General features: G+C 47.6%; 1 protein-coding gene across 3 annotated transcripts in view; it reads right to left on the reverse strand.

Annotated features, from left to right (window-relative positions):
• Positions 1-18,270, reverse strand: part of LOC309554370 (activated CDC42 kinase 1-like) — a 30,678-nt gene extending 12,408 nt beyond the window's left edge. Inside the window, exons 1-2 of one of the 3 annotated variants that reach the window (XM_082256035.1) lie at positions 18,041-18,270; positions 1,655-1,825 (exon numbers count right to left, since the gene is read on the reverse strand). In XM_082256035.1, coding sequence (XP_082112161.1) covers positions 1,655-1,817 — 163 coding nt within the window. In that variant the 5' untranslated portion in view covers positions 1,818-1,825; positions 18,041-18,270. The other 2 variants (XM_082256033.1, XM_082256034.1) reach the window with 2 other exon arrangements.
• Positions 18,271-22,693: the final 4,423 nt, after the last annotated feature.

Genomic DNA, 22,693 nt, shown 5'->3' on the forward strand with positions numbered 1-22,693 from the left:
ATATGTCCGGCCAGTGACAGTACTCTACATATGTCCAGCCAATTACAAAACTCTACAGACGTCCGGCCAGTGACACTACTCTACATACGTCCGGCCAGTGACACTACTCTACATACGTCCGGCCAGTGACAGTACCCTACATATGTCCAGCCAATTACAAAACTCTACCCATGTCCGGCCAGTGACAGTACTCTACATACGTCCGGCCGGTGACAGTACTCTACATACGTCCGGCCGGTGACAGTACTCTACATACGTCCAGCCAATTACAAAACTCTACCCACGTCCGGCCAGTGACAGTACTCTACCCACGTCCGGCCAGTGACAGTTCTCTACCCACGTCCGGCCAGTGACAGTTCTCTACCCACGTCCGGCCAGTGACAGTTCTCTACCCACGTCCGGCCAGTGACAGTACTCTACCCACGTCCGGCCAGTGACAGTACTCTACCCACGTCCGGCCAGTGACAGTACTCTACCCACGTCCGGCCAGTGACAGTACTCTACCCACGTCCGGCCAGTGACAGTACTCTACATACGTCCGGCCAGTGACAGTACTCTACATACGTCCGGCCAGTGACAGTACTCTACATACGTCCGGCCAGTGACAGTACTCTACATACGTCCGGCCAGTGACAGTACTCTACATACGTCCGGCCAGTGACAGTACTCTACATACGTCCGGCCAGTGACAGTACTCTACATACGTCCGGCCAATTACAAAAAAACTCTACATATGTCCAGCCAGTGACAGTACTCTACATACGTCTTGCCAGTGACAGTACCCTGCATATGGCCGGCCGGTGACAGTATCCTACATATGGCCGGTCGGTGACAGTACCCCTCATATGGCCGGCCGGTGACAGTACCCCACATATGGCCGGCCGGTGACAGTACCCCACATATGGCCGGCCGGTGACAGTACCCCACATATGGCCGGCCGGTGACAGTACTCTACATATAACCGGCCGGTGACAGTACTCTACATATAACCGGCCGGTGACAGTACTTTACATATGGCCATTCAATGACAGTAATCTGCATATAAAAGAAAAAAAAAGAGAAAAAGAGAAGAGTCTTAGTGCGGACTACATACTGGCTTTCCACAGCCTACAAATGGCTCTTTGGACTATCCATGATTTTAGTATATTTGTATCCCAATTTACCTTTTCTGTCTGCTTATATACAGCTTATTATTTGATTTTACCTGTGCGACAGCATTATATGCATAAGTAATCTACATATGACCGGTCAATGACAATACTCTATATGTGACCGGCTAGTGACAGTGATTAATAAATGACCCTATAGTAACAGTACTCTACATATGGCTGGCCAGTGGCAGTACTCCACATATGACCGGTCAGTGACAGTACTCCACATATGGCCGGCCAGTGGCAGTACCCCACATATGAACAGTCAGTGACGGTACCCCACATATGACAGGCCAGTGACAGTACCCCACATAACAGGCCAGTGACAGTACCCCACATATGACAGGCCAGTGACAGTACTCCATATATGGCCAGCCAGTGGCAGTACCCCACATATGACAGGCCAGTGACAGTACCCCACATATGACAGGCCAGTGACAGTACTGTAAATCAGATTTCCAAGTATACAGAGTCAATACATGGTAAGACTGCTCCTCTCTCACCTGGCCTCCCCATGCCGATATGGTCCAGATCAATGGGTTTGACAAAGTCGAAGTGTCCCGGACGGGTGACATTGAGTTCATCAAGGATACTCTTGTAGAACTGTTCAAGTTGGACCTCCCGTAGGAGTTGGATGAGCCAGTCGCTCCCCTCTTCGGTCACCATCTCCACACCTGACACCAGAGAGATACAGAGAGACGTCAGTTCAGGTCTATGGCGGTGCAGAGTTATGAGGTTTCATGTGTGAGCGCTGAGTCTTCTATAGACACATGTGTACAGTCAATACATCCGACACGCTGTATACACACACAACACAGGGTAGGCCACGCCTGCTCTCTGTACAGCACCTCATGTACACGCTCACGTGTGGAATGTCTATGGACGACATGTTCCAACACGGCAGGAATGAGGAAGACTTCACAGAGAAAACAAAACACTCATGTTACAGAACGTAAAGTGAGACTTCCAGAGATCACTCAGGGAACACATAACATTGGCAGGACCAGCAGTGAGATAATAATCCTAGGATGGGCAATGAGATAATATTGCTAACCCGTCAGCATTCCTGGCACTTCCAAACAGATAACATTCCCCCATTCCCATCTCCAGGGACCACCAAGCAGATTTCATTCCCCATTACCAATTCTGAGACCATTAAACAGATAACATTCCCCCATTGTCCTATCTAAGACCACCAAACAGATAACATTCTTCCATTGTCATATCTAAGACCACCAAACAGATAAAATTCCCCCATTGTCATATCTAAGTCCACCAAACAGATTACATTCCCCATCACCAATTCAGAGACCACCAAGCAGATTACATTCCCCATCACCAATTCAGAGACCACCAAGCAGATTACATTCCCCATTACCAATTCTGAGACCATTAAACAGATAACATACCCCCATTGTCATATCTAAGACCACCAAGCAGATTACATTCCCCATCACCATTTCAGAGACCACCAAGCAGATTACATTCCACATGACCATTTCAGAGACCACCAAGCAGATAACATTCTCCCATTGACATTTATAAGACCACCAAGCAGATAGCATTCCCCCATCACCATTCCTAGCAGCACCATGCAAATAACATTGTCCTGTCACCAATCCCAGCACCGCCAAGGAGATAACATTCTCTCGTCACCATTGACTGGACCACTGAAAGATAATATTCTCCTTTCACCATTCCCTGTACCACTTAGCAGTTAACATTTCCTCATCACCATTCATGACACCACTGAGCAGATAACCTTCCCCATTTACCATCCATGGAGCTTACAAACAATATCACCCAATCACCATTCCCGACATCGTTGAGCAGATGACATCTTCTTTCCAGGGACCACCAAGCAGACAACATTCCCCTGTCGCCATTCCCAGGACCACCAAGACAAGAATATTCCCCCATTCTTATTCCCAGGACCACCAAGACAAGACTATTCCCCCATTCTTATTCCCAGGACCACCAAGACAAGACTATTCCCCCATTCTTATTCCCAGGACCACCAAGCAATTAATGTTCCCTCAACACCATTACTATGATCACCCAGCAGATAACATTACCCCATCACCATTATAGAGACCACCAAGCAGATAGCATTAACCCATTACTATTCCTGAGATCACCAAATAGATAACATTCCCCATAAAACATTGAGACATTTCCTGTTACATCAATAAAGGGGATGGGGGACAATATCAACCTATCTACTCTTTCTCTGAGATTGGCCAGACAGAAGTTATCTGCAGACAGGAAAATTGCACTGTATCCTTCTAAAATGCCCAGATTGGTCACCTCTCTCTAAAATCAGGGGAAAAAAATGCCAGGTCTACAGATTGGGTCATCTGACCACACGTTACAATCTGATTGTGCAACCTTTAGATGTAACTAACAACAGCTGGCCTTTAATGGATTGTTCTGGCCAATCTAGAGGATACTGTGCCCTGAGATTGTAATGTGTATTGACAGTGAAGAAGACACTTTCATAGAGGAGGAGTGAACCTCCTGAACCTGAGTAGTTTGGGAGGCCCAGGGCAAGCAAGGGGTGAACCTCTGGAACCCATAAGTTTGGGAGGCCCAGGGCCAATGGTGGGGTGCAGATAGATCTAGAAATTGTGTAAGGAGAGCAGAGTGGCAGGAGCTTTATTATAACAATGGGATCGTAATGAGTATTACTGGAGGAGGAGACACTTCCATAGACCAGGGGTGAACCTCCGGAACCCATAAGTTTGGGAGGCCCAGGGCCAATGGTGGGGTGCAGATAGATCTAGAAATTGTGTAAGGAGAGCAGAGTGGCAGGAGCTTTATTATAATAATGGGATCGTAATGAGTATTACTGGAGGAGGAGACACTTCCATAGACCAGGGGTGAACCTCCAGAACCCAGAAGTTTGGGAGGCCCAAGGCCAATGGTGGGGCGCAGATTGTTCTCATTACACAATTTATATATCTATCTGCGCCCTACCATTGGCCTTGGGCCTCCCAAACTTCTGGGTTCTGGAGGTTCACCCCTGGTCTATGGAAGCGTCTCCTCCTCCAGTAATACTCATTACGATCCCATTATTATAATAAAGCTCCTGCCACTCTGCTCTCCTTACACAATTTATAGATCTGAGTGGCAGGAGCTTTATTATAATAATGGGATCGTAATGAGTATTACTGGAGGAGGAGACGCTTCCATAGACCAGGGGTGAACCTCCAGAACCCAGAGGTTTGGGAGGCCCAGGGCCAATGGTGGGGCGCAGATAGATCTATAAATTGTGTAAGGAGAGCAGAGTGGCAGGAGCTTTATTATAATAATGGGATCGTAATGTGTATTACTGGAGGAGGAGACACTTCCATAGACCAGGGGCGAACCTCCTGAACCCGAGAAGTTTGGGAGGCCCAGGGCAAGCAAGATAAATCTATGAATATATTGTGTATGGAGGGCAGTATGGGAGGAGCTTTATTATAACAATGGGATTGTAATGTTTATGATTGGTGGGGGAGACCCTTCCATAGACCAGGGGTGAACCTCTAGAACCCAGAAGTTTGGGAGGCCCAAGGCCAATAGTGGGGTGCAGATTGTTCTCCTTACACAATTTATAGATCTATCTGTGGCCCACCATTGGCCTTGGGCCTCCCAAACTTCTGGGTTCTGGAGGTTCACCCCTGGTCTATGGAAGCGTCTCCTCCTCCAGTAATACACATTACGATCCCATTATTATAATAAAGCTCCTGCCACTCTGCTCTCCTTACACAATTTATAGATCTGAGTGGCAGGAGCTTTATTATAATAATGGGATCATAATGTGTATTACTGGAGGAGGAGACACTTCCATAGACCTGGGGTGAACCTCCAGAACCCAGAGGTTTGGGAGGCCCAAGGCCAATGGTGGGGCGCAGATAGATCTAGAAATTGCGTAAGGAGAGCAGAGTGGCAGGAGCTTTATTATAATAATGGGATCGTAATGAGTATTACTGGAGGAGGAGACACTTCCATAGACCAGGGGTGAACCTCCAGAACCCAGAAGTTTGGGAGGCCCAAGGCCAATGGTGGGGCGCAGATAGATCTATAAATTGTGTAAGGAGAGCAGAGTGGCAGGAGCTTTATTATAATAATAGGATCGTAATGTGTATTACTGGAGGAGGAGACACGTCCATAGACCAGGGGTGAACCTCCGGAATCCAGATGTTCAGGAAGCCCAAGATCAGTTGTGGGGTCAAGGTAGATCTATAAATTGATTGTGTATGGAGAGCAGAGTGGAATAGAACCTCCATAACAAAGACGTTTAGGAGGCCCAGGGCCAGTGGGGAGGCCGAGATAGATCTTTAAATATTAGGTTTGCATGGAGGGCAGTGTAGGGGAAGCATTATTATAATAATGGAATGGTAACCTGCATGATCTGAGGAGACACTTCCATAGACCAGGGGTGGTCTATGGAAGTGGTCTCAAGAACCCCAGAAGTTAGGGAGATCCATTGGCCGGCGGTGGGACCGAAGTAGATCTACAAATAGATTTTGTATGGAGGGCAGAGTGGGAGGAGTCCTATTATAATAATGGAATTGCATTAATTATCATCAATTAGTTAGAGATGAGTCAGTTCTCACACCTCGGGGGTGTGAGGAGATGCTGGCCTCACCCTCCACTCTTCACAAACAGGATACTGCCAATAAATCTGGCCTATCATTATCCCATCTGCCTGGAGCACAAGGACTGTCTGGGTGGATTTTAGGCTGGGCACAGCTTAGATTGAGCTGGAAATCTAAAAATAACAGATGATCATTCGGGAAGCTGGAAATGTAAATCAGTAATGTGGTCATTGCTTTCAGAATAATAAATACATTTTTATAACGCATTTCAGGTTATCTTAGGCTATGGCTCCTTTCTATTGCTTCCAGACAGCAACTAAAGTGCAGGAGAGATCAGATTATACATACTGCAGACTGATATGTAGGTGCCAACCCTGATCCCAGCCAACAAGCATGGAGGAAACATTGGATCTTCTCCTATCAGAAAGCCTTTCAAACTGAGTGTGATGGATGACCCACATGAAATGTTTACATTTCTATTTTAGTAGTTAAAAATGATATAAATGAGTTTAAAATGTGCAAACTTTTACAGTATAAAGTAAGAAAACGTAAATATTTCAGCTGCAAATTCTGAGCATTAAGGAATCTGTCCTGACCTCCTATGGCCGATGTGGACATCACCTGCCGGTTGACCCTGTTGGTAAATGTCAATGGGGCCCCAGCGCTGTCCTGGGTGCACCAAGAGTTTCTCTGCAGATCTGGAGCTTTTCGGAAAGCGGAGTGTAGGTCACTGGCAACACATCCCACAGTGCACTGGGGTGGGTGCCACTCCACAGGTCTCCCTGGTGCAGCATTACATTGTGTGATGTGCATACGGTTCAGCGCGCCATCGCCACATTCCATGGAGACATGAATCTGCCATGGCAAGCTGCCTGTGCTATCACAACAACAGTTCATTTGAAGTCTACCTACATTTATTTTTTTTTAATGAAGTGGTGAGGGGTCAGATCCACTGTCAAGGTTGTATGGAGGTTCACCCTTCTATATCTGTCCTGAAGACCATTGTACACAAAGTGATGGGAAATCCAAAATTTGGTGGTCACCAGAGGTGAGGTGTGGGTGGAGATTAAGGGTTCAGATTAGACCTGGCAAGCCCAGCTTATTTGTCGAACAGCCTAACTATTGCAGCCATTTTCAGACGTTCACCCTTCCAAACCCCAAGCTCACAGCACTGGGGATCCTAGGAGACAGATGGACCCAATACTTCTGGTATGTGACATCTCCCAGGATCCATGGCCAATTGTTTACATCAGGATCTGTTATTTAGCTGGAAAACATCATTGAATGTCAGGTTGATAGATTTAATGACTTTTTTTATTGGGGCTTTGCCACCCTCCAGGAAGGAACCCTCCCAATGGTGAGGGCATGTCGCCTGGTCTGGGGCAAGAAGGTGGAAGGGGACCTCACACATTATGACCTCCATTTCCTGGTCACCCTGTCCATATGTTTGGATATGAGTCTGGCTGGATTATCAAGGGGGATCAGTGTATGTTCGTCATCCTAATCCCTAGGGACTTTCCGCCTCAGGGACACAGGATGGACATAGACAGTTGGTAGACTTCTAATTCTGGGCAGAGATGGAGCTACATGAAAGGATACGAAGGAAGAAACGTCTTTGACTCATCTACCTCTTACGAGAACCTCTATCACCCTGACACCTAGCAAGTTGGATGGACGAGGACCGAGTGATGGAATTCCACCACGTCTGTCCCTAAGATTGTTGGGTGTTCAATCAGGAATTGTGTTCCCCATACAAAACAAATTGACCACCATACCGGTCCTGTGATCAAGCCAGATTCAGCGGAGAGGCCGTAGTCGGTTTTTGACCAACGACTGAGTGATGGAATTCCACCATATCAGTCCTGGAGACTACTGGGTGGTCAATCAGCAGTCGTGTTCCCCATAGAAAACAGGCTGACCACCATACCGGTCCTGTGACCAAGCCAGATTCAGCGGAGAGGCCGTGGTTGGTTTTTGACCAATGACTGAGTGATAGAATTTCACCACATCAGTCCTGGAGACTACTGGGTGGTCAATCAGCAATCGTTTTCCCCATAGAAAACAGGCTGACCACCATTCCGGTTATGTGACCAGGCCAGATTCAGCGGAGAGGCCGTGGTCTGTTTTTGACCAAAGACTGAGTGATGGAATTCCACCACATCAGTCCTGGATATTACTGGGTGGTCAATCAGCAATCGTGTTCCCCATAGAAAACAGGCTGACCACCATACCGGTCCTGTGACCAAGCCAGATTCAGCGGAGAGGCCGTGGTCTGTTTCTGACCAACGACTGAGTGATGGAATTCCACCAAATCAGTCCTGGAGACTACTGGGTGGTCAATCAGCAATCGTGTTCCCCATAGAAAACAGAATGACCCCTATACTGAACATGTGACTAAGCCAGGTGCTAGATTTTAGGGGCAGAGCCACAGCTGCTTAACAAAGCCTGAGGGATGGAATTCCACTAATATGGTCCCAGAAAATGCTGGGCATTCAATCAGGAATCTTGTTCCCTAATAGAAAACAGAAAGACCCCCCCCCCCCCTTTACTAGACAAGTGGCCAAGCCAGGTGCTAGATTCAGGGCGAGGGACACGATCAGCTTGTTAAGATGATCCCCCTCAATGGTCCTAGAAATTCTTTGGAGTTCAATCAGGAACTCCCCCATAGAAAACATATAGACCACCATACCAGTCGTGTGACCAATCCAGGTGATAACCTCAAAGAAAACACCTGCGGCCGGTATGGTGGCTCAGCAAACACAAAGAGGACATTCCAGTTCCTCTTCTTTTCACTTGTAGTGATGACAAATCGGCCTGTCCTCCAGATAATCATGGCGGAAGAAATATAAGGTTGAAAAGGGTAAGGCAGGGGGGGATAGAAATACATTCCATACGTTAAACAGAATACGGCAAAACCAAGATAAAACCGGATTCGGGAACACCAATTAACCATAAGCAGGTAGGCTGTGGGGACAACGCCTTTATTTTTTCTTAGGGGGGGACTCCTTTATTTTATACACTTTATAAAGACTACAGACTACATTTATATGGAAAAAGCTGACTTTGGTCCTGAAGAAACAGGTGCTGTCCATGAAATTGCCATTGCATTTCATTTGGGGGTGGCAAGATTTGCCGCAAGTGTGAACGACCCTTTATGGCCTGTTTGACCCGACACACTAAAAATTAAAGTTCCACTCTAGGATTTTGTCTGCTTTTGCAGCTTCTGCTTGGCATTGAGTGGACCTGATTATTGTTGGTTGGTATATTTGAATCTGGCTCCACCTCGGTTCTGTCTGGCCATATTCTGTTAAAATGTACAAACAGAATTTGTGATGTATTATATGTATATACCCCCAACAGGGCCACATCTAGAATATGGGGTCCAATGTTGTGATGTATTGTATGTATAAACCCCCAAAAGGGCCACATCTGGAATCATGGGTCCCCAATAGGGCCACATCTAGAATATGGGGGTCAGATTTGTGACATATTATATGTATGAACCCCCAATAGGGCCACATCTAGAATGTGAGGTCCCCGATAGCACCACATCTAGAATATGTGGTCTCAATAGGGCCAAATCTAGAATATGGGGTTCGGTGTTGTAATATATTATATGTATAATCTCCCTATTGGGTCACATCTAGAATATGAGGTCCCATGTAAGGTCACATCTAGAATACGGGGTCTCCGGTAGGGCCACTTGTAGAATAAGGGGGGCCGGTGTTGTGATATATTATATGTATGATCCCCTGGTAGGGCTGTTTGTAGAGTACGGGGGCTGGGGCTGTGATGTATTATATGTATGAACCCCTGGTAGGGCCACTTGTAGAATACAGGGGGCCGGTGTTATGATACATTATATAAATTGACCCCGGGTAGGGCCACTTGTAGAATATGGGAGCCGCCGGTGTTGTGATATATGTATGAACCCCTGGTAGGGGCCACTTGTAGAATACGGGGGCCGGTGCTGTGATATATGTATTATCCCCTGGTAGGGGCCACTTGTAGAATACGGGGGCCGGTGCTGTGATATATGTATGAACCCCTGGTAGGGGCCACTTGTAGAATACGGGGGCCGGTGCTGTGATATATGTATGAACCCCTGGTAGGGCCACTTGTAGAATACGGGGGCCGGTGCTGTGATATATGTATGAACCTCTGGTAGGGGCCACTTGTAGAATACGGGGGCCGGTGTTGTGATATATGTATGAACCTCTGGTAGGGTCCACTTGTAGAATACGGGGGCCGGTGTTGTGATACATGTATGAACCTCTGGTAGGGCCACTTGTAGAATACGGGGGCCGGTGTTGTGATACATGTATGAACCTCTGGTAGGGCCACTTGTAGAATACGGGGGCCGGTGTTGTGATATATGTATGAACCTCTGGTAGGGCCACTTGTAGAATACGGGGACCGGTGTTGTGATATATGTATGAACCACTGGTAGGGCCACTTGTAGAATACGGGGGCCGGTGTTGTGATATATGTATGCACCCCTGGTAGGGCCACTTGTAGAATAGAAGGGCCGGTGCTATGATATATGTATAAACCTCTGGTAGGGCCACTTGTAGAATACGGGGACCGGTGTTGTGATATATGTATGAACCACTGGTTAGGGCCACTTGTAGAATACAGGGGCCGGTGTTGTGATATAAGTATGAACCCTTGGTAGGGCCACTTGTAGAATACGGGGGCCGGTGTTGGACATTCCGGAGTTGTGGAGAGACGAGAGTAGACATGGAATAATAATAATTAGAGGGAGAGTTATGTAAGATTCCCCCGTGGCAGGAAGAGTATAAATATGCGGTGAGAGTCGGCACAGCCTGCCATTACTGCGACCGCACCCCTCGCCTGTCTTCACGTGTGGAGGGTGTGATTGGAGCTGCGCCCAGATGGGCCACACGTGTGTTCTGTGCTGCCCTGGGATCTCTGTGTTTTGTGTCTTGTGAGTGGCTGCACACGTGTGTACTGACCCCCCCTGTCATGGACCACAGGGGAGGAGGTGCTGAGGGACAGAGAGGCGGAGTGACTGGGAGGATGACGGATTGTTTGGTGGGGGGGGGGGGGTACTTACCATGTGCGATGTGAATGAGCTCCTGAGTGGATCTATGGACGCACAATCTGCACACATACACAGTTTTGCACTGCATTGAATTTTAGCATTTGTGTCGAAAGATGTCCCTATTGCAAAATCATAACACACAGAGAGCAGGGGTCAGGAGTAAGTAACGCACAGAGAGCAGGGGTCAGGAGTAAGTAACACACAGAGAGCAGGGGTCAGGAGTGACGCACCGAGAGCAGGGGTCAGGAGTAAGTAACGCACAGAAAGCAGGGGTCAGGAGTAAGTAACGCACCGAGAGCAGGGGTCAGGAGTAAGTAACGCACCGAGAGCAGGGGTCAGGAGTGACGCACCGAGAGCAGGGGTCAGGAGTGACGCACCGAGAGCAGGGGTCAGGAGTGACGCACCGAGAGCAGGGGTCAGGAGTAAGTGACGCACCGAGAGCAGGGGTCAGGAATAAGTGACGCACCGAGAGCAGGGGTCAGGAATAAGTGACGCACCGAGAGCAGGGGTCAGGAATAAGTAAGGCACCGAGAGCAGGGGTCAGGAGTAAGTAAGGCACCGAGAGCAGGGGTCAGGAGTAAGTAACGCACCGAGAGCAGGGGTCAGGAGTAAGTAACGCACCGAGAGCAGGGGTCAGGAGTAAGTAACGCACCGAGAGCAGGGGTCAAGAGTAAGTTACGCACCGAGAGCAGGGGTCAGGAGTAAGTAACGCACCGAGAGCAGGGGTCAGGAGTAAGTAACGCACCGAGAGCAGGGGTCAGGAGTAAGTAACGCACCGAGAGCAGTGGTCAGGAGTAAGCAACTTATCGAGATTAGGGGTCAGGAGTATATAAGGCACAGAGTGAGGGGGTCAGGATTAAGTAATGCATGGAGAGCAAGGGTCAGGAGTATGTAAGGCACAGAGTGCAGGGGTCAAGAGTAAGCAACTCACTGAGAGCAGGGGTTAGGAGTGCATAAGATACAGAGTACCAGGGTCAGGGGCACACATCTCAGAGTGCAGGGGTCGGGAGTGCCTAACACACAGAGTGCAGGGGTCAGGAGTGCCCAACACACAGAGTGCAGGGGTCGGGAGTGCCTAACACACAGAGTGCAGGGGTCGGGAGTGCCTAACACACAGAGTGCAGGGGTCAGGAGTGCCCAACACACAGAGTGCAGGGGTCAGGAGTGCCTAACACACAGAGTGCAGGGGTTAGGGGTGCAAAATGCAGTTGAGTAGACAGAGTACAACAAAAAAATGACCCCTCCAACCAGAAGGCCCAAATCTCCCCCTCTAATACAGATACTCCCCTCCCAGTAAATTAACTCCCTGAACTATAGAAGCCCCCCCCCCCCCCTCCCTAGTATAGCTCTGCCCCTTCCATAAAACACACTTAGCAGACCAGGACAGGTCAGAAATGGGGGGGGGGGTCATGTGAAGAGCCTCCCTTGCTCTGAACTAACAGGCTGCAGGAGCTGCTCCTGCTTTGAGTACCTGGTGCTGCTGACAACAAGCACTAACAACTGTGCTGCATCAAGGAGAAAGTTTGGACCCCCTTAACCCCCCGTTATCTACGCCCCTGATACCATCGGTCAGATTTCCAGAGACAGATCTACAGGAGCGAAGATCATCCCTGGAGAGTCTCCCACTAATTTAAAGTTGCAGCGTCTAATCTTTGGCACATTATAGGGTGTGGGCAGCTCATTTGTTTTAATAGCAATGCACATTAACAACCCGCAAAGAACTGGAGGGAGGATTAGAGGCCCTGTCTGGCCTCCACTTCCTGTCCTAGTGTTACTGATTTATTGGGGTAATAGTGATCTGATGACTATGGGCCCCTACTGATTTATTGGGGTAATAGTGATCTGATGACTATGGGCCCCTACTGATTTATTGGGGTAATAGTGATCTGATGACTATGGGCCCCTACTGATTTATTGGGGTAATAGTGATCTGATGTCTATGGACCCCTACTGATTTATTGGGGTAATAGTGATCTGATGTCTATGGGCCCCTACTGATTTATTGGGGTAATAGTGATCTGATGACTATGGGCCCTACTGATTTATTGGGGTAATAGTGATCTGATGTCTATGGGCCCCTACTGATTTATTGTGGTAATAGTGATCTGATGTCTATGGACCCCTACTGATTTATTGGGGTAATAGTGATCTGATGTCTATGGGCTACTACTGATTTATTGGGGTAATAGTGATCTGATGACTATGGGCCCCTACTGATTTATTGGGGTAATAGTGATCTGATGACTATGGGCCCCTACTGATTTATTGGGGTAATAGTGATCTGATGTCTATGGACCCCTACTGATTTATTGGGGTAATAGTGATCTGATGTCTATGGGCTACTACTGATTTATTGGGGTAATAGTGATCTGATGACTATGGGCCCCTACTGATTTATTGGGGTAATAGTGATCTGATGACTATGGGCCCCTACTGATTTATTGGGGTAATAGTGATCTGATGACTATGGGCCCCTACTGATTTATTGGGGTAATAGTGATCTGATGACTATGGGCCCTACTGATTTATTAGGGTAATAGTGATCTGATGTCTATGGGCCCCTACTGATTTATTGGGGTAATAGTGATCTGATGACTATGGGCCCCTACTGATTTATTGGGGTAATAGTGATCTGATGATTATGGGCCCCTACTGATTTATTGGGGTAATAGTGATCTGATGTCTATGGGCTACTACTGATTTATTGGGGTAATAGTAATCCGATGACTATGGGCCCTACTGATTTATTGGGGTAATAGTGATCTGATGTCTATGGGCCCCTACTGATTTATTGGGGTAATAGTGATCTGATGTCTATGGGCTACTACTGATTTATTGGGGTAATAGTAATCCGATGACTATGGGCCCTACTGATTTATTGGGGTAATAGTGATCTGATGACTATGGGCCCCTACTGATTTATTGGGGTAATAGTGATCTGATGACTATGGGCTACTACTGATTTATTGGGGTAATAGTGATCTGATGTCTATGGGCCCCTACTGATTTATTGGGGTAATAGTGATCTGATGACTATGGGCCCCTACTGATTTATTGTGGTAATAGTGATCTGATGACTATGGGCTACTACTGATTTATTGGGGTAATAGTGATCTGATGACTATGGGCCCCTACTGATTTATTGGGGTAATAGTGATCTGATGACTATGGGCCCCTACTGATTTATTGGGGTAATAGTGATCTGATGTCTATGGACCCCTACTGATTTATTGTGCTAATAGTGATCTGATGTCTATGGGCTACTACTGATTTATTGGGGTAATAGTGATCTGATGTCTATGGGCTACTACTGATTTATTGGGGTAATAGTGATCTGATGACTATGGGCCCCTACTGATTTATTGGGGTAATAGTGATCTGATGACTATGGGCCCCTACTGATTTATTGGGGTAATAGTGATCTGATGACTATGGGCCCCTACTGATTTATTGGGGTAATAGTGATCTGATGACTATGGGCCCTACTGATTTATTAGGGTAATAGTGATCTGATGTCTATGGGCCCCTACTGATTTATTGGGGTAATAGTGATCTGATGACTATGGGCCCCTACTGATTTATTGGGGTAATAGTGATCTGATGATTATGGGCCCCTACTGATTTATTGGGGTAATAGTGATCTGATGTCTATGGGCTACTACTGATTTATTGGGGTAATAGTAATCCGATGACTATGGGCCCTACTGATTTATTGGGGTAATAGTGATCTGATGTCTATGGGCCCCTACTGATTTATTGGGGTAATAGTGATCTGATGTCTATGGGCTACTACTGATTTATTGGGGTAATAGTAATCCGATGACTATGGGCCCTACTGATTTATTGGGGTAATAGTAATCCGATGACTATGGGCCCTACTGATTTATTGGGGTAATAGTGATCTGATGTCTATGGGCCCCTACTGATTTATTGGGGTAATAGTGATCTGATGACTATGGGCCCCTACTGATTTATTGGGGTAATAGTAATCCGATGACTATGGGCCCTACTGATTTATTGGGGTAATAGTGATCTGATGTCTATGGGCCCCTACTGATTTATTGGGGTAATAGTGATCTGATGACTATGGGCCCCTACTGATTTATTGTGGTAATAGTGATCTGATGACTATGGGCTACTACTGATTTATTGGGGTAATAGTGATCTGATGACTATGGGCCCCTACTGATTTATTGGGGTAATAGTGATCTGATGACTATAGGCTACTACTGATTTATTGGGGTAATAGTGATCTGATGTCTATGGGCTACTACTGATTTATTGGGGTAATAGTGATCTGATGTCTATGGGCTACTACTGATTTATTGGGGTAATAGTGATCTGATGACTATGGGCCCTACTGATTTATTGGGGTAATAGTGATCTGATGTCTATGGGCCCTACTGATTTATTGGGGTAATAGTGATCTGATGTCTATGGGCTACTACTGATTTATTGGGGTAATAGTGATCTGATGTCTATGGGCTACTACTGATTTATTGGGGTAATAGTGATCGGATGTCTATGGGCCCTACTGATTTATTGGGGTAATAGTGATCTGATGTCTATGGGCCCTACTGATTTATTGGGGTAATAGTGATCTGATGTCTATGGGCCCCTACTGATTTATTGGGGTAATAGTGATCTGATGTCTATGGGCCCTACTGATTTATTGGGGTAATAGTGATCTGATGTCTATGGGGCCCCACTGATTTATTGGGGTAATAGTGATCTGATCAGTCTATGGGGCCCCACTGATTTATTGGAGTAAATTCAATCAATGCAATTGGAAAGTTCAATCCAATCAATTTGATATTGGTCCCCTCCCCCTTCTCCATGGGATAAACAGGAACGCTCAGTCGGTTACACACAGCTGTGAAGGGGCCCCGCAGTGTGTAAATAGGAAGTGATACACACACAGGCACCCCTCCCCCCTCCATACAATTCAGGCGGGGGAGTGAGACTCCTGTACATAATCTTCACAATGAGGTGAGGCCGCCCCCTGGGGGGGGGGGAATCCAATCACCACAAACATTCCTTATCACCATACAATTATCACGCCTTATCACCGATTATCACTCCTTATCCATTCTACTCCACCAACAACTGACCCTCACCCCCCCTCTCCAATCACCTGGGGGGTGCACCCCAGAATAAAGCCCCCCCAGTTTCTGAGACGCCCTCCCAATACTCCATCAGACAGCAGTGACACCCAGTTCAGACCGATCGATCAATGCGATTGATTAATTATTGTTTATAGATTTATATAACCTCCCGGGAATGTCCAATCAGAGCTTCACCTTCCATAACTAGAGAAAGGATAGTGGGGAATGTGCTGAGAAATTCCCTCCAGTAACCCCCCTCTCCACCTTCCTACCTGGCCGTCCGCTCTCCTCCTCGGCCCCCCTCTCGGCAGCGGCCGATCTCATGGCTGTACCTGCAGTGACTCGACTGCTCTGTCACCTCTCCCTGGGAACACCCTAAATCCCTGCCCTGCCGCTGTCATGTGACCCGCCTCCGCACCTTCACACTGCTACTGACACCCTGACAGTTATTGTACTGCACACTGATACAATACTGCATACTGACACACACTGATACAATACTGCATACTGACACACACTGATACAATGTACACTGACACACACTGATACAATACTGCATACTGACACACACTGATACAATACTGCATACTGATACACAGAGCAGGTAGTGGCAGTTGGGGGGCACAGACCAGATGCAGGTAGTGGCAGTTGGGGGGCACAGACCAGATGCAGGTAGTGGCAGTTGGGGGGCACAGACCAGATGCAGGTAGTGGCAGTTGGGGGGCACAGACCAGATGCAGGTAGTGGCAGTTGGGGGGTACAGACCAGATGCAAGTAGTGGCAGTTGGGGGGCACAGACCAGATGCAGGTAGTGGCAGTTGGGGGGCACAGACCAGATGCAGGTAGTGGCAGTTGGGGGGCACAGACCAGATGCAGGTAGTGGCAGTTGGGGGGCACAGACCAGATGCAGGTAGTGGCAGTTGGGGGGCACAGACCAGATGCAGGTAGTGGCAGTTGGGGGCACAGACCAGATGCAAGTAGTGGCAGTTGGGGGGCACAGACCAGATGCAGGTGGCGGCAGTTGGAGTGGCACAGATCAGGTGCAGGAGGTGGCAATTGGAGTGGCACAGATCAGGTGCAGGAGGTGGCAATTTGAGTGGTACAGATCAGGTGCAGGAGGTGGCAGTTGGGGGGCACCGATCAGGTGCAGGAGGTGGCAGTTGGGGGGCACAGACTGGATGCAGGTGGCGGCAGTTGGGGGGGCACAGATCAGGGGCAGGAGGGGGCAGTTGGGGGGCACAGATCAGGTGCTGGAGGTGGCAGTTGGGGGGCACAGATCAGGTGCTGGAGGTGGCAGTTGGGGGGCACAGATCAGGTGCAAGGGGTGGCAGTTGGGGGGCACACACCAGCTGCAGGTGGTGGCAGTTGGAAAGGGGCACAGACCAGATGCAGGTAGTGGCAGTTGAGAAGGGGGCACAGACCAGATGCAAGTAGTGGCAGTTGGGGGGGCACAGACCAGATGCAGGTAGTGGCAGTTGGGGGGCACAGACCAGATGCAGGTGGCGGCAGTTGGGGTGGCATAGACCAGGTGCAGGTGGCGGCAGTTGGAGGGCACAGACCAGGTGCAGGTGGCGGCAGTTGGGGGGCACAGACCAGGTGCAGGAGGTGGCAGTTGGGGGGCATGCACCAGCTGCAGGTGGTGGCAGTTGGGGGGGCACACACCAGGTGCAGGAGATGACAGTTGGGGGGGCACACACCAGGTGCAGGTGTTGGCAGTTGGGGGGCACACACCAGGTGTGAGTGGTGACAGTTGGGGGGCACACACCAGGTGTGAGTGGTGACAGTTGGGGGGCACACACCAGGTGTGAGTGGTGACAGTTGGGGGGCACACACCAGTTGTGAGTGGTGGCAGTTGGGGGGCACACACCAGGTGCAGGTGGGGGCAGTGGAAGGTGTGTGGAGGGTTGGGGGGACATAATCTTAGACACTCACCTGAGAGACGGCCCGAGAGGAGGAGGACAGCGGCGCTCTTAATCCAAACCATGGGGACTGCCTATGAGATCCCCTCAGGAGACCTCCACACTCAGTCTCTGGATGTGGGTACAATGTGGGTCTGGCAGTGTGCACAGCGCTCTCTGATTGTAGGTACAATGTTGGCACTTCTTCTATCAATGCATGCCAGGCTCACTGACTCACCTGCTTTATACTGGGATGTCTCCAGCTGTTATTCTGGTGACGCGGTCTCTCCTCCCCCCACTTTCTCCATGCGGTGTCCCCTGTTGTTGGGTGTACTTTAATTAGCGCTCTATAGGGCGGTGCCGTCTCTGCTAAATTCCTGTGCCGTCTCTCACTGATCCTTTCCTGGCAGTCTTTGTAGCTGTGTGCAGTCTCTTATGATCCTGTCCTGGCAGTCTCTGTAGCTGTGTGCAGTCTCCTATGATCCTGTCCTGGCAGTCTCTGTAGCTGTGTGCAGTCTCTTGTATTACTGTACTTGCAGTCTCTGTAGCTGTGTGCAGTCTCCTATGATCCTGTACTTGCAGTCTCTTGTGATCCTGTACTTGCAGTCTCTTATGATCCTGTCCTGGCAGTCTCTGTAGCTGTGTGCAGTCTCCTATGATCCTGTCCTGGCAGTCTCTGTAGCTGTGTGCAGTCTCTTGTATTACTGTACTTGCAGTCTCTGTAGCTGTGTGCAGTCTCCTATGATCCTGTACTTGCAGTCTCTTGTGATCCTGTACTTGCAGTCTCTTATGATCCTGTCCTGGCAGTCTCTGTAGCTGTGTGCAGTCTCTTATGATCCTGTCCTGGCAGTCTCTGTAGCTGTGTGCAGTCTCTTATGATCCTGTCCTGGCAGTCTCTGTAGCTGTGTGCAGTCTCTTGTAATGCTGTACCTGCAGTCTCTGTAGCTGTGTGCAGTCTCCTATGATCCTGTCCTTTGCAGACTCTCCCCCCAGGCTCCTCTGTGTAGACTTTCTTTACCCTCCCCCCCTCAGGCGCCTCTCTCTGTTTGTCCAGTTGGGTCACCTGAGTGTACCTGGCTGTCCCCTCCCTGAAATGTGACACCGCAGAGACCCCCCTCCCCCCTCATGAGACTCCCAGTGCAGAAACTGGAATTACACCGCACACACTGACACCTGGGTGGTTGCTATAGGTTACTGCAATGCTCCACCTGTACTGGTAACCCTCCCACTGCCAGTCCATGGTCCCTCCAAGAGATCCCAATACAACCAATGTATCCTCTGCATGGCCAATCACTTTATTTACAATGGAGATTCCGACTGACCCCCCATAGGGCGAGTCAGGGGGCGAGTTTACACTTCAGAGGGCGACTTTATTCTCTCTTCCTGAGCTTCCCTCTCCGATCTCATCACATCTCCCCAATACCTGAGAAGAAGAATAGAATATATTAGATTGTCCTGTTCAGTCTACAGGATAACAATGTATCCTTCTATAATCTTTACATAACAATGTATCCTTTTATGATCTTTACATAACAATGTATCCTTCTAAAATGTTTACATAACAATGTATCCTTTTATGATGAAATAATAATATAAACAATCCCTATACAGTCCATATGATAACAATGTATCCTTCTATGATAATAATAATAGTGATAATAAACAGTAGATAGCCCTGTATAATCTATATGAAAACATTGTATCCTTTTGTGATATAATAATAATAATATTATATCATAAAATGATACTTTGGTTTCATATAGACTATACAGGGCTATCTACTGTTTATTATCATAGAAGGATACATTGCTATCATATGGACTGTAAAGGATTATTTATATTATTATTATCATCATCATCCTCATCCTCCTCATCATCCTCATCATCATCCTCCTCCTCCTCATCCTCATCCTCAACATCATCCTCCTCATCATCATCCTCATCCTCATCATCATCCTCATCCTCATCATCATCCTCCTCATCATCATCCTCTTCATCATCCTCATCATCATCCTCATCATCATCATCATCCTCATCCTCATCATCCTCTTCATCATCATCATCCTCATCATCCTCTTCTTCATCCTCATCCTCATCATCATCATCCTCATCATCATCCTCATCATCAACAATAATATAGATCATCCTATACAATCTATATGAAAACAATGTATCCTTTTATGATATAATAATAATAATAATAATAATAATAATAATAATAATAATAATAAATCATGAAAGGATACATTGTTTTCATATAGACTATACAGGGCTATCTATACTATTACTATTATTATCATAGAAGGATCCATTGTTATCATATAGACTGTATATGGATTATCTATATTATTGTTGTTGATGAAGATGTTAATAATAATATAAATAGTCCTATACAGTCTATATGATAACAATGTATCCTTCTATGATAGCCCCCCCCCCCACATTGCCGTATGACAGCCCCCCCCCACATTGCCCCATGAAAGCCCCCCCCCACATTGCCCTATGACAGCCCTTCCCCACATTGCCCATGACAGCTCCCCCACATTGCCCTATGACAGCCCTCCCCCACATTACCCCATGACAGCCCCCCCATTGCCCTATGACAGCCCCCCCCCACATTGCCCTATGACAGCCCCCCCCACATTGCCCTATGACAGCCCCCCCCCCCACATTGCCCCATGACAGCCCTCCCATTGCCCCATGACAGCCCCCCCCCACATTGCCCTATGACAGCCCTCCCCACATTGCCCTATGACAGCCCCCCCACATTGCCCTATGACAGCCCCCCCACACACATTGCCCTAGGACACCCCCCCCCCCCACATTGCCCTATGACAGCCCCCCCCCCACATTGCCCTATGACGCCCCCCCCACATTGCCCTATGACAGCCCTCCCACACACATTGCCCTATGACATCCCCCCCCCCCCACATTGCCCTATGACGCCCCCTCCACATTCCCCCATGACAGCCCCCCCCACATTCCCCTATGACAGCCCCCCCAATCTATATTTATTCATACACCTGGCAATATGATTGTACAATCCCTATACAATCTATATTTAGTCATACACCTGGCAATATGATTGTACAATCCCTATACAATCTATATTTAGTCATACACTTTGCAATCTGATTGTACAATCCCTATACAATCTATATTTAGTCATACACTTTGCAATCTGATTGTACAATCCCTATACAATCTATATTTAGTCATACACCTGGCAATCTGATTGTACAATCCCTATACAAACTACATGTGTGGTCACAGATCTGACAATCTGATTGTACGATCTTTATAAAATCTCCTACATTTACCAATCTGATTGTGCAATCGTTATAAAATCTCCTACATTTACCAACCTGATTGTACAATCTTTATAAAATCTCCTACATTTACCAATCTGATTGTACAATCTTTATACAATCTCCTACATTTACCAATCTGATTGTACAATCTTTATACAATCTCCTACATTTACCAATCTGATTGTACAATCTTTATAAAATATCCTTCATTTACCAATCTGATTGTACAATCTTTATAAAATATCCTTCATTTACCAATCTGATTGTACGATCGTTATAAAATCTCCTACATTTACCAACCTGATTGTACAATCTTTATAAAATCCCCTACATTTACCAATCTGATTGTACAATCTTTATAAAATATCCTTCATTTACCAATCTGATTGTGCGATCGTTATAAAATCTCCTACATTTACCAAACTGATTGTACAATCTTTATAAAATCTCCTACATTTACCAATCTGATTGTGTATCCTGATTATAATCTTGTAATCCCCGGACAATCTATTGGCAGATTTCGCTAGAATTCCAGCTGCCATCTCCGGGTTCTCTGGGACACTTCTGGGTTCTGGAAATGGCCACACATGTTACAATCTGATTGTACAATCAGTACACAATTAAAGCTCCCCTAAACAGTCCAATCAATTTGTGTCCAGACAGACCCTCACACTCAATCAGAAGGGTATCGTACAATCACATTGCAATGTGTGTGGTCAGGTTGAGATCAACCTAGAGAAGCCATTTGGTTTATATCCAGTCCTGTGAACATTCTTATCAATACATGGAAAAGAGATTGTACAATCAGATTGTAACGTGTGTGGGCCGGATTGAGTTGGTGGGATCTGAGGGTGGTCTATGAGTGATGGGCAGTGCCCACCTATCAGACATCTTGTGTCGCGGGGGGAGGGAAGGGGGGGGGCTTACTCCTGTCCTGGCGGTTGGTATTACATTATTATGGGTTTGCACGGTTGTTACATTGTTGTTTTTCCTGGCAGTCATGTGACCGGGCGATAGGGGGAACATTGCGATCTCGGGACGTCGGTGAGTCTAGTCTGCCAACTGAAAACACCCGTCATGTGCGGGATGAGATAATAGTACAGCAGGCGGGCGAGGGGCGGCACGTTTCTGGGCGCACGAGACACGAGATTGAGTTGGCAGAACGCGGCGTCTCTGGGTGTGGCCCTAAATACTGTACTTCCTCGACAGTCCCTGGGTACACGGTGAGCCCAGAGGATGTACAGTACAGACAGGGAAGTCCAACCAGACGGACGGGTTCTCCGAGGACCACACACCGAGCCAACACTTCCTGGTGGAACAATACCTCAACCAGTCCCAATTGTCACCGAAGTCAGGAAAGGTGAGCCGGGTCATGTGACTTCAAAGGATCTGCTGTGAAAAGTTGGCTCACGGGAGGAGGCGGTTTCTGTACTTTGTATCAAAAATAATGGTAAAAGACTGAAGTGCGAGGCGATGTTCTCAAGCCTAACTGAACCAGTAGGCGAGAAACAATGAAGCTGTACCTAACGGTCTCATGCGACCGGGAACCCCACGCAACCGAATAATGTGAATGTGGAAAA

This window comes from Pelophylax lessonae (genome assembly GCF_965119305.1).
Source record: "Pelophylax lessonae genome assembly, chromosome: 4".
Classification (NCBI taxonomy): Eukaryota; Metazoa; Chordata; class Amphibia; order Anura; family Ranidae; genus Pelophylax; species Pelophylax lessonae.